This window comes from Mytilus galloprovincialis, chromosome 14 (genome assembly GCF_965363235.1).
Source record: "Mytilus galloprovincialis chromosome 14, xbMytGall1.hap1.1, whole genome shotgun sequence".
NCBI lineage: Eukaryota > Metazoa > Mollusca > Bivalvia > Mytilida > Mytilidae > Mytilus > Mytilus galloprovincialis.
The window spans coordinates 9,462,494-9,476,435 of record NC_134851.1 but is presented as its reverse complement, the minus strand read 5'-3'; the positions used below and the strand labels follow the sequence as shown (position 1 = coordinate 9,476,435).

The following is a 13,942-nucleotide window of genomic DNA, read 5'->3' as shown; positions in this document are numbered from 1 at the left end:
TTAACTACAATGGAAAGAAGAACACAGTTTCTTAAAAATGTCATGTTGTAATTATATTACATAAAAAGAACGAATTTAATAGATTCTAGTTTATTCAAAACAAAAGTATACATAGAGTTTCTATTCAAGACGATCTATTGGATTTGTAAGCATAACTACATATGCAAAACAAAAAGGGAGAGGTTGTTTAAACGCAATATTCATTTTTCTCCGATTCTTCGTCAATTTATCCCTTTCTGCACCCATTGGATAAAAAATTACGTTTGATTTCAGTACTTCATTGGTTAAAATCTGATTGTAAAGAATATTTTCTGGTTTTCCTTTGAATTTCCCATTGTGACGGCATGAAAAACGGAGACCATATCTGATGACATCGCTTAGAACGAACACATATTTTGATGATCAGTCGCAAAAAGGTATAGGTTTGCCTGCATATTGTTTGTTATTGTAATATGATATTCATTCAATATAAACAGTTAACCTTAAATATTTAAAACGCTCGGTGAGACTCGTGTTTTAAATTTGAACATCTGACTGTCTCGAGTGGATAAATATCGCATCACACTCGATGCAGTGGTAGAATCTATATTTAACATTTTAAAAAACCAATTCAGTCGGAACATTACAAAACTCGAATTACGATCCCAAATTATGTAAACAAATAAAAGAACATAAAAATATGTTTTAAAATCAGAATACAATACCTGGACAACCTGGTTCACAACTGTCTACCTCCTGATAAAAATATAAAATAAGATAAAAACAATAAGTATGCCAGGACCGCCTACTGGAATAACACAAATCTTTAATTTGTTACTTGTATATCAATATGTAAGAGGATAAGATTAACAGGCATTAACTTAGGAATAAATACATAACTTTGAATGATGGAATCGTTAAGAATATTATCGTAATTGTACACTGGCTTGTGTTTTATGATTTATTCTATCGTATTTGTATTATTTAAGAACTTGACTACCCATTGCTTGCCATTGTTATATTGATTCATATTACAATGTCTCATAAATTGTTTAAGAAAATCAAGCCAATAATCAGTTTTTTTAATGTTTTCGGTTTCTAGAGTACTTTTGAGGTGACTCTTACCTTTCCTGGTATCCACGATTTGATCATGTGTATGTTGTGTTCAATATGATGTGTAGGACAGTTCCATTGTTTGCCTATATTTGCAAGACTTTCGAATGGTAGGATGCATGGCTTATCTGGTGAGTTACAACATATCCTGGTCACAAAGGATGCGGCACTGTTGTCACTCTGATCACTGGTGGTTCTTATATACAGCTGACTAATTTTTTTCAAGGCAGATGTTAAACATTCATTGATACTGGAAGCAAGATCCCTCATTATGAGTGCGTTTGTTTTGGCATGAACAAGACGGACAGTTATCTTGTCATCTTCGCAAAGAATATACATATCCAAGGAAGGATCAATTGTGAACACTCCTGACCTGTGGAACAGCATTTCCCTATTGGTCTCTCTTTGTCTCTTCACCGACCAGACAGATAAGCAGTAACTTATAAATCGGAAGGATAATGCAGGAGGTATCATCAATGATGTCAATTGAAAAGCTATGGCGATATTTCGTTGTGTGATGTCGGCTGAATGGAGGTATCCGGAATCATCACTACCTCGTACCATACTTGCAACATAGTAAAAGTCTGCAGGTATACGCATTCGGCTAGTATCGTATCTCTTTGGTTCTACCAATATGTCCAGATGGGTCATAACAGTTAACAGATAATCTTTGTCTGTGTTGAATTTTGCATATTTCTTTCTCTTCCAAACGCCGTCTATTGCGTATTTTGAAACCACGCCATTCGCTCCCATTGCATCCCACATTTCTTCTCTTTTTTTGTCTCCTTTGCAAAACTGCTTGTCTGTAACAATTGATTTAAAGGCATCAATGAGAAGGGTTGGAGACAAAATAATACGGTCGTCTAATTTAGGTTCATCAAAGTACAGTAACTTGCCAATTGAGTGTTGAAATTTCAGAAAAACCTTCAACTCATCTTCTGACAACGGTCGTATAGGCTGCAATGCGTTTATTTTCTTTAGGTGCTCTATGGTTATCAAGGTACTGTTGCGTCTGATTAGCGATGCAATTTCTAATTCTAAAGGGATAAAGCATTTTGGAAGCAATTCACCCCATGTTGGTTGCCTCTCTGATTCGCTCATGATAATCTTTTTTATCTTCTCCATTTCTGTGTCATTTTCGTCTTGAGCGTTGACAAATATTTGATCCTCAATCACCAAATGCTGCTCAAATGGCGTTTGTTGAAACATCTTGTGAATTTCTGCAAATATTTCATTTCGTCTTTCTTCAACATCATGCTAAAACAATAGAACATTTTTACGTTACACTATAAATTTGACCACAACTTCCTTTTGATGCAATTATCATCGGTTTATAAGGAAATGCATAGTTACAATCACACAATTGCCTGTATAAGGACAATTTAAAATAGCGATGATGACTACATATGCTTGTGACTGACCAAACAAATACAAAGCCTGCCTCATATAGATGTAGCGCAAGTATGGTGTTATTCTATTTATTCAAGCCTGATCATGTTGTATAAAATATCATGAATATTGGTAAAATCACAAAAATTTCAAAAAAATCCCTAATCAAAGAAAGAAATATAAAATTATAATACGTGTTGTTATCTTATCAAAACAAAAGAATTGAGGAAATGGAGACCCTGTTAGTATTTTTGTGTTGTTTAATTTCATTCCCTTCATCATTAGTAGAAATGCAAATTGATATGTACAAGAAAATGTATGCAGTAGACAACCTAAATATGAAATTAAACATTTTCGTTATATATGCAATGCTCGTCAGAGATAAAACAAGCAATTATTAGTTTGGAATATAACTTAAGATCATATTTGGCTTATTTGTTTGTCAAATATGTGTAAACGTTAAACTATAGTATAAACAATGAGCAGTTAGTTTATGCCAATAGTAAAGAAATTATTCTTCTTTCTTTCTTTAATTGTTTACGTAACAACAATATAAATCAAAGTCAAAACCTTCCACCATACTAATTGAAGGTAAACAACCGAAGCACTTTAGCATACTTACAGCTTTAACCTGATCTTTGTGCGTTAAGACCACCATAATTTTAGGAAATCCCTGATTTCTTCCCTTGCAGTATGTAACAATGGTGTTGATCCAGAATAGTAGATAATCTGTAAGAATAAATAGGAAAAAAAGAATAATACATTGGTGAACACTGATCAAAGACGTATTTGCTTTCCATTCCAAATCCAAATTCTCCAAAAATGATATCAATTCTGAAGATGTTAAAAATGTCAAGTGTTAGTTTATATATTTATGAAAAACTTTATTGAAATTTGGTGTTTAAATCTTAACAACTACTTCATGATCATAGAGTTTATACAAAAAAATATGTATATAAATACCTCTTGCTGTTTTATGTTGACCCTTTCCTGGAAGATACTTTTCATACGGACAGGGATCATCTAGTGTTCTACTTCCATCCAATACTACCATGTAAATAGCTCTGTATGTCAGAAAAGTCTGATGAGTTGAATAGAAAACATCTTGCCCTCCAAAATCCCAGATAATTATTGGTGCTATCTTTCTGTTGTGCAACTGCTTTTTCCCAACTTTAGAAGACATTTCTAAAAACTTTTCTTTTGAGATTGACACTTTGACTTCTTTGACTTGTTTTGAAACCCCGAACATATTTTTCAGCTTTCTGACAATTCCTGGTTTAGTAACAGTATGCATATGCATCTCATCAGTGAGACTTGACCTTGCTTCAGAACCGTCTGAGTCATCAATTGGTTTGTCATTGATACGATCTTCGTCATTCGACGAATATGAAGTTTGTCTAAAATCTAAAAAAAAATTACAAAGAAATATATGAACTCAAAAGAAACCAAGAAAAATACATATACATGTAGTTACATAATGTCCATTGATCAGAGGGACTGACTTTTCAATGTATAACTATAATACATTTACTGATTAAAAACAAAACTTTTCGACAAAAGAGATGATTTTAGCTTTCTAATTGTGAACTTTCCATTTTTAAGTAGAAACATTCCAGCAGCACCTGCATACGGTGTATATATCTCCCATTTGATACGATATTCTCGTGCTTGGATTTCCTACCATATTTTCTTGATAGAGGGTTGTTGCTCACAAGGAAGCTATCAAATCAAGAGTTCCAAATGGTGAAGTTGAAATCATCTCTTCGTAAACTTTACGGACGCAATCACGAGTTGGTTGACCGTTATGGAATAACCGTTTCACAAATGATATCGGATATGTTCCTTACGTCGTAACTACAATTCGCTTCCCTTTGTTAAATGTGACTTACCGAATTGACTATTTACCGGATATGTTATATCATAAGCAACAAGACGGGTGCCACATGTAGTTTTCTATGTTGTGTCGTGTGTGCTCTTGTTTGTCTGTTTGTTCTTTTGATTTAAGCCATGGTTTTGTCAGTTTATTTTCGATTTATGATTTTGACGGTTCCTCTGGTATTTTTCGTCCCTCTTTCACACAGTCTTGACAATAAACAGGTCTATCTGGTAAGAGATTAACTTTTGTGGACCGCTTTCACATTCAACACTCAATGCCGCTTATATTAAAATTAAACAACAATGCTTTATGTGGACGAAGAACAGATATTCTTAGATAAATAATTTCACGCGAAAATTTTTGATTGTTTCTGTCATTAGACCTCTCTTTAGTGTATTTTACCTATACATTTTAGAATAAGGTAAAACTTTAAAAAAGTATTAGTTCTGTTTTCTACTTGCATTATTTGCATTCTGCTGTTTGGTTGGGATGTTGTCTATCTGACTGATTTCCCGTTTATACATGTATTACCAAATTTATATTTTCGTTTTGAGAAATCATAGTTGTTAATTGTAGCGATCGATTAGAAAAAAATAATTTTAATAAGGCAATAATATGTTTTACCAATATGAATTCGAATTTCTTGATCACAACACAGTAGGTTGCTTTAACCATTTAAAGACTACAAGGTTGCATGTGAAAAATGAAATCCAATTTAACTTATTTCAAATTGACATGCTGCCGCAATTCAAAATGACTATCTTACAGAAGAAAGAAAAAATTTCCCAAAGACACAAAGATATTTTCTGGCAAATTCGTAAGGAATTATGTATGAAATGAAACATAAATAAAGGTTTGTACATCAGTAAAATTTGACCCAACGAAATAAATGACAAAACTTCATATACAGGTAATCATACGAAATTTTATAATATAACAAACCATCATATTCTGACCATTCACGTGTTGTGTCGGAAATCAAAGTGTCCTTTGATTCAAGTCTTAGGTTTCTACTGCTTTCCGGCAAAGATAATATTTGTGTGTCGACTGGTATATCTTGACTGGTTGGTGTTGTATCATCTAACTTGTTTTGTTTCGTTATTTTTTCTTCTTTCAAAAGGGATCTACTAACGAGTATTTCTTCTAAGGAGAAATCTAAAATTGATAGTTATAATGGAATCATATTATTTTGTAGGATTAAAGACAACTTTTTCTATAGAGTCTATTGATGTTTATCCTATTCTTAGTATACGACTAGGGTTTTGATTGGTTAACTAACGTTGTTCCAAAGAATATAATCCCCTGGGTGATGGTTATTGAATTTCTCTAAACACTTAAAAAATGATAGGTTTATATCCGTATATATGGATATTCTAGCACCTTCAGTACTCAGGAAACTCTTCGGCTGCGCTTCAGGCTGATAAAATATCAATACATATGAATCTACGGATTTAAAGTAAATTTTTAAGAGAAATTCGCAAATAACTTATAGTTAACCAGGGCTAAATCATTATAACATTTCGCATAATTTTTTTTTTAAATGTTCATTTAATTTATTTTCGAAGCTTAGATCATGTTAATGCATTAGAATAGAAAAACAACTGTTTAGTTGTGTTGTTTTTTTTGTCCCAATTTGCTGACATTACAGGGTCCGTGCATGCAGTGAATATTACCAAATTAGTTTTACAAATATTGTTTGTCGAAGTGCAAACAACGCGAACATTTGCAATTGACTAAACATTGCTAAACCAAGTCATGTATTGATATATGCAAATCAATTAGAACTATAATATTATAAACATTGTCCAGCGTATATATACTACTCACAACTTACATGTAACAGTTATGATCTCTTGTTTAATACTTACTTTTCATTATAATTCGTTTTTTTACATGTTAATGTCCAACTATCATAACCAAGATACATCATGTTATCAGAAAATAATAATATGTTATATGTGTAATATATGATTAATTCAAATTTCAGCACATGTACAAATGATTTTTACTAAAGTGTTATGTTCATTCATTCACACACGTCTGTTATGATCAGCTACATCAACTATGATGTGATGATTCATAGGTTAAATTATGTATAATTTTCATCATGTTTACAAATCAAATGAGATATTTTACTCATAATTTATTATGTATCTTAAATTCGGCTGTATATGTTCAAATGAATCGTTTGAATTAAGTTAAGGTTTGTGTGCATAGGGATATAACTTGCATTCAAATAATTGAAAAAAGAGGGATCAGTCTTTTGCATTTTGCTTTGCTTGGAACAACCAAAGTTCAATTACTGCAATCGAAAATAAAACAAAAACTTCCTAAAATGTCGGTTTGATGTGATTTTATCACGTGATCGACATAAACTTTGGGAGTAAAAACAAATCTTATTAAGATATGGTGTTGAATACTCTAATGCTTCAAACGAGTTATATAATTGCGTACCAATTTTCATAAAAATCTCGTGTTCAGGTCGTTCGAATCCAAATTCAATTGTCTTGAAAAGTCAGATTGTTTTTTTTAGGATACTGTTGTCTTGTGTACTAATATAAACTTACCATCACGAAACAAGTTAACATAAGTGATTAATGTTACGTTCAATTTGTAAAGAAAATCAACCAAATATCGGGTAGTTATGCATTCTTTTCTTTAATTATTTAAACATTAAGCATGACTAATCTTTTTTTTTTCGATTCTTTTAAATGGAGACATGTTCGATGTGAATGAAAACAGAATCTCAACAGATTTCAGACCAACTCATGCAGCCCTTTGTAATGCCTAAAGTACATACTGTTCTACTCAATGACCAGCGTGTCACTTTAGTCATTCAAGAAAGCTATGGATCATCAACACTTTTCTCGACTTCGTCGTTTTAGTTGGTCTCTATGGAGAATCGAACAATTTCTTAATAATGTCTTATAACCCATAAACCATAGTCTTGTTTTAGATAAATGTTGACGAAGTTGCATCACTCTAACCTCTCTTAAAAAGATTAATTGAACAGCAAAACAAGTTGCCCAGTGTAATCTTTAACTTGAAGAAAACAAATGAATGTGGTTAAATCTACATATTTATTCGTATTATAACTCATACAACAGCGAAAACTTTAAAAATATACCTCATGTTTTTATCGGGAACTTGACCTTTTTATTTAATTCCTTCGTATAAATAATAAACCACCATGCAGAATTGAAAAAATATTCTGTGGGTGCGAGTGACAAAAATCTTAGATTGATGGAAGAAATGAATAAGTCATTTTAGACAACATTTCTATGGTATATATGGTAAAAGAACCAATTTAGAACGGGAAAAAATTATTTTTGTCTCCTCATTTTGTGTAAGTACAATTATTTAAAATTTACACTCATTCTTTGAGTTGTCCTGCATTTTGCTGGCCAAAATATTAACTTACACACCGGCTTTTTCATAGCTACTAGTATTCACAGAACATAATATTCATTTTCATTATCTAACTATCCCAATTTTCCCATCCTCAGAATTTTAAATTGTTAACGATATCCATGACTTTTGGTTGCATGTGAGTACACTTTTCTGTTGCATCAGTTTACCTTTGAATGAAATACTTAAAGAATATATGTTTAAAACGAAAAAAAACCAAAAAACAAGAACATTTATATTTTTTTTGAATTATGAATCATACATATATCCCTTTTAATTAACACTCAATAAATGTTATGCCCTCACTGCCTTTTTTTTTTTTTAGATTTACCTTCATCAAATAGAAAACAGTACATGACAAACATTATTCTGCATCTACATTTTTGGCCATATCTATTTCATATAAATCTATTTTATGTATTTCTGTACAAAAATAAAACTTTTTTTTTTTATCTGATTAGAAAATAACAACGCTCCATAACATACAAATAAGAAGAAATGGTAAGTTTATATACCAATGAGAATAACACCGTAAACCACCATGTGTGACCTTTAACAATAATGTTCAAAACCCACTGGTTTCACTGTTTTTACAGTTGGTACATTGCACATGTTGCAGATTAATGTTGGTTTTCTTTAAGTGCATTTTACCGGATCTGGATACTAGCCAAACAGTTCAGTTTACTGCACATATATTTGAGTCATGCATTTAAGAGGGAATTGTTGATTGAGAAAATACCAGTGGCTAATATTTCAGGCATGTTTCAAACGATATACTTATAATATTGCTGATGCTTTGAGTCTTGATAACGGGTTAATACAGCTTCCTAAAGTTTTTGTTTCATAATAAAGCTATATATCGAGATTAGACAAATAACAACTTTATAGATAAGTATTATAAATATCATTTTTTTCTTTGAATATACATGGTAAAATTCATATTTTAAATAACGGATTTTGTGTACACTTAACCTATACAAGGCAGGTCTACATTGACTATCGACTGCATGCAGACAATGTATGATTTAAAGTACATGTAAATATTGAGTTTTATCAATGGGAACGTAATTGTGTTTTGTTTACACAAACACAACACCGAGTTTAAATGAAAACAGAAACGAGAATAAAAGGCGATTACAGAACGTCATTATAGGCTTTTATAGCTTAAATCAATGTTTTTTTTTATTTTATTCATCTTATCTCTCGGCCATATCGGCTAATTGAAAGTTACATATCAACTTAGTCTGCCAAACCAGTCTTTTTGGCAGTACAAGGCAACGTCGAACGTCCCGATCGGCCCGTTGTAGTATAAAGGTTAGCAAGTATTGACATAATGACTGAAGCCACCAATATCTGGAGGACAAACGCTAAGGATGAAAGTGTGGTAGCCAAAGTTTGTCTTACTCTTATAGGAACTATATTTGAAAAAGCACAAATAAACTACATTTATCTGTGATTACATTTTTTATATATAAGACAATTTTCAAAACTGTAAAAATCTACATAAAAAATTTGAATTATCATAAAAAAATTAGGATTTATTTAACTGATATCATTCATTTTGTTTATTTAGTTGGGATATTTATCATGTAAATAATGTTAAGTTATGACATTGACATATATTTCCTGTATATTTTAACATGATTTTTATTTTTTACATTATCATCATCAGCCGTTTGAAGTCTTATCTAACTTACAAATGCCCATATTAAAAAATCCGTCATAGCTGAACTACAAAGACATGCATACCTAACAAGTTATGACATACACACATACAGAACATAATTGTTCAAAAATCGAAATAAAAGAATAAATTATAATGAGGAAAGATAATTGTCGAATATAGTGCAACAAAATTGTGTGCACATCGAATAATTAAACATTCTACTCATTTGTAATATAAATTGGTATATTAGGGATTCAGGCTACATAGTTTGTGTAATGTACATTGAATTCCAGATGTTTTGAGAGTCATGTAGTTTCCAGCGTCGTGTAAGAAAAATGAATACTTAATAATATTTAGTGAATGATTCATGTTATTCTGTCATAACAAAATATTCAAAATTATATGTTACAAGTTAACGTTGCGTCGTTTGTTTCCTCTTATTTTTGAGTGTAAATTGACATTGCGATAAGACGTGTCACGGTACTTGTCTATCCCAAATTCATGTATTTGGTTTTGATGTTATATTTGTTATTCTCGTGGGATTTTGTCTGTTGCTTGGTCCGTTTCTGTGTGTGTTAGTTACATTATAGTGTTGTGTCGTTGTTCTCCTCTTATATTTATGCGTTTCCCTTAGTTTTAGTTTGTTACCTCGATTTTGTTTTTTGTCCATGGATTTATGAGTTTGAACAGCGGTATACTACTGTTGCCTTTATTTTTTCATACACTATATAGTGATGCCTTTGCTAGAGAAACGGTGAAAGTGTATGTCTCCAACTTTAAATAGAGGACTATCGAAAAAATGTAGTAATGTTATAATCATACACATGGTTTAGCTACAAGGCAATATTTGTTCAACATGATCAAGTCATATCCTTTTTTGTCAAATGTTGCAATAAGTGTAAATTATAGTACGACATTACAGTCTTGATAGTTCTAAAGCACTTCAATTGTTTATTTAGTCGGGATATTTATCATGTAAATAATTTTAAGTTATGACATTGACATATATTTCCTGTTATTCAAGTATTCATTTTTCTTACACGACGCTGGAAACTACATGACTCTCAAAACATCTGGAACACTGCGACAGTAATGTATAAATTATACACTTGACATAAATTGGCTCACATAAATAGACAAAACACAACCATGATGTATTACATTAATATTGTCAAACAGGATTCAACTATATAGACAGTTAGAATACTTCCGTATATTGTATGTCCTGCGTTTGTATAAAAAGTTTTAGTTTTACCTTGCAGTCCACCAAGCCAATCCTTTGATTCACGGTCCATGTATGAAAGACCATTGTATAATTCTATCCCATCGGTTGAAATCCTGAATCTTGTAGGCCGTTTTCCGACAAGATATCTCGCTAAAGTTGTCTTCCCTGTGCCCTGTTCGCCAGCTAGCATAAGTCTTGACTCAAAGTGGGGATAACTTTCTTCTTTCAATAGACTAGAGAATACCTGGGCTGATTTCTTATCAAATTTTTTAACTTCAGTTGGAAGACCTAAATTTCAATTATCTAAATGTCAGTTCTATATATAAAATAGATATATGAAACTGTACATGTTCTTTCAAAAACTTTCAAAAGATGTTAAGACCTGATATGTAACGGTGGTGCATCAAACAAGTTTGACACAAAGTAGATCACATCTTTATCTTTTTTAGCACTACTGCTTGAATCATATATCTTGGTAACCATGAAGTGGGGCTCGGCCTATCCGTATCTATGATAGCTTCAATGGGCTTGAATTTTGTAGTTGATTTAAATCTGACAATTTATTTGATGTTGAAGTACTTGGGAATCTCTAATCACAATCATTTACCGGTTGCTATACTATCAATTATGATTAGTTCTGCTCATATTTTTTTTTTTTTGCATTTTATTGAGTGTAGTGTCCTTTAGAAGATCATGTATTTATACAAAGATGCACTTGCACGTTTAAATCACCCTGTCGTTTTCTTTTTGAAATTTACTGTAAATCAAATTCTCTACGGGCAATTTTTTTTTTCCTTAAGATTTTTCATATCAAATTTTATAGGATTTAACAATCTGTGACATAATGACAAGAAAAGTAGGTGTTAGAAACAATTCACTTATTAAAGGATTCCGAATATCTAACAAGAAGTCAACAACAAAATCAGCGAAATCTGTAAAACTTTCATAAAAAACATACGAAATAAAATACGTATTTCGTAATGATATATTCCCAATGTAATCCATGAATTGTGATATGATTTTTATTATTTAAACCATGTTTATTGAACTAGGAAATCGTCATTCCTATTATTTCAATTCACTACATTGAGGTTGAAGTATTGTGCTTATTTTGCTCATTCATTTGCATGCCTTAAAAATGTAAGTTTATTCAATAAAATTGACTCTTGATAATCGAATCGCATGGACATGAATTGATCAGAACGTTTTATTGAGAACTGAAATATGAAAATGAACGCCTGTTTTAATCTGTGCTGATCTTTCAAACCTGGTAAATACGTTCTGTTTATATCATAACAAATATTTCTTTAGTTTTTTTGTTGGATAAACATTACTTCCTTTTAAAATAAGATGTGTATTTGATAGCATACGAATAGTGTTTCCCTTTACACCAATCCGCTTTCATTGAAATTTATGAATAAGAAGGGGTAAATGATATGATGTTGATAATTGTTTAGTAGATAGAAAATGGAACTAACGAAGGTTTGTTATCTTGAAAAGTCAGTGGCGACGTATATGACTTATGTGTATGCTTATAAATGATCACTTCACATCTTGGTATAAATGATTATTATATTTATACTAAGATCGTTATAAAGGTGTTTTTTTTTTCAAATTTAACAGCTTTTAAGATTATTGAAACATAGTATTGGTGCTTTTTGCATATATGTGTTCAAATGACAACGTTTAACATCAATTCGGAAAGTCCATAATCACATGGCAAAATCAAATAACAAAACGCATCAAAAACGAATGGACAAGAACTGTCATATTCCTGACTTGGTACAGGCATTTTCAAATGTAGAAAATGGTGGATTGAAGCTGGTCTTGTAGCTAGCTAAAGCTTTCACTTGTATGATAGTCTTATCACATTCCATTATATTGTCACCGATGCGTGAACAAAACAAACAGATACAATAGTTAAGAATGTCAAAAATAGGGGTACATCAGTCAACATTGTGTTATCATCTTAATCACTATAAAAACAACAAATGTAACGAAGAAGCACAAAAAGGCATAAATCAAACTAACATCCTCGTTTTGATTATACGATTTTATTTGTTTATGTAAAATGCACCCAAGGAAGGAGGGTTTTGAGTACCGGTGTATAATTGCGCGTTTGAAATTCGTACAGGTAGACATGAAATAATTTTGTCGTTCAAAGTATGACGGCATGCATATCACATTTAATAGTACTGTTTCTTTTTTCGTTATCCACAAAATTAGCCTAGGGTTTTCAAATTTGCAACCCAACGATCAGCATGTGAAAGATTGATAAGATATGAGCATCTAGTACACAATCAAGTAGATTTCCATTAAATAATTTAAATAAGGTATCATTTAAACACTTGGGAAAACATGTAGGATTGGTGTGCTATTTACTAATTACAGAAACAAATGTTCAAATCAAAGAAGTAAAATAATGCTCAACAGAAATAAGAAAAAAGATGACATTTGTTTTTATCACTATAATCTAACAAAAAAGAGTTGTCAAAATGTTTCAATTTATTCTTGCAAGTTATGTTTACTTAATGTCAAGAGGTATAATATATGTGAGTTGGGAGGCGATTTCATTTTATACCCTTATTGCTGACAATATTTTTACGATAATTTTATCAGCGCTTTGGTCAGTACTTCGGTATTGACATGATTTTAACCACAATTTATTATATTGTCCGTTGATAAATTTTGAATAAGAAAACCATTTTTTTGTATCTCCCCTGTGCACATATTACATTAGGTATTTTCGAATATAATTTTTCTGTCGTTTTCAACTGTACCGGTTCTTATACATCTTTTGCTTTCAATTAAATAGCTTTTGAGCGTTTCTGATGAAGGGCAATCGAAAACGCTCTTCATATGCAGGACATTTATAAAGTGCTGATTTTAATGTGTCATTGTCTTATACTTTCTTTATCCTGAATAACCGATTTGACTTAACAACCCATACGATTCATGAAGTTAGAGGTATTTGTTACTCACCAGGTAAAAGTGTATTTCCATATTCCTACAAAAGAACATTCAGACAAAAATATTCGATTTTAGTTTATTACGATTAACACACATTTACATTTTTGTATTTGTCCTATAGTAAACGTCTATTTGTGGATAGTGTTGTCGTTAGCAATCATACTACGTCTCCTTTAAATGTTGCATATGACACTTATACCTGTTTTATGTAAATGTGGTAAATATTCCTAAGCGACTCAAAATGAGGAACTCAAAAAAAGGGCCTTAGCAAATATTTTCTGTGTATCGATATAGGACATATTTCAGTTTTTAACAA

At 31.4% G+C, this 13,942-nt stretch overlaps 1 protein-coding gene across 1 annotated transcript; it reads right to left on the bottom strand.

The window, feature by feature from the left end:
- Positions 1 to 2,574: 2,574 nt before the first annotated feature.
- On the bottom strand, positions 2,575 to 13,659 carry LOC143059357 (uncharacterized). Its single transcript, XM_076232843.1, has 6 exons — positions 13,639 to 13,659; positions 10,687 to 10,944; positions 5,300 to 5,512; positions 3,445 to 3,885; positions 3,104 to 3,210; positions 2,575 to 2,580 (listed from the first exon to the last, which is right to left on the bottom strand). Exons 2-6 carry the CDS (start codon positions 10,844 to 10,846, stop codon positions 2,575 to 2,577), a joined length of 927 nt encoding a protein of 308 aa, XP_076088958.1. The 5' UTR covers positions 10,847 to 10,944; positions 13,639 to 13,659.
- Between the last annotated feature and the right edge of the window lie 283 nt (positions 13,660 to 13,942).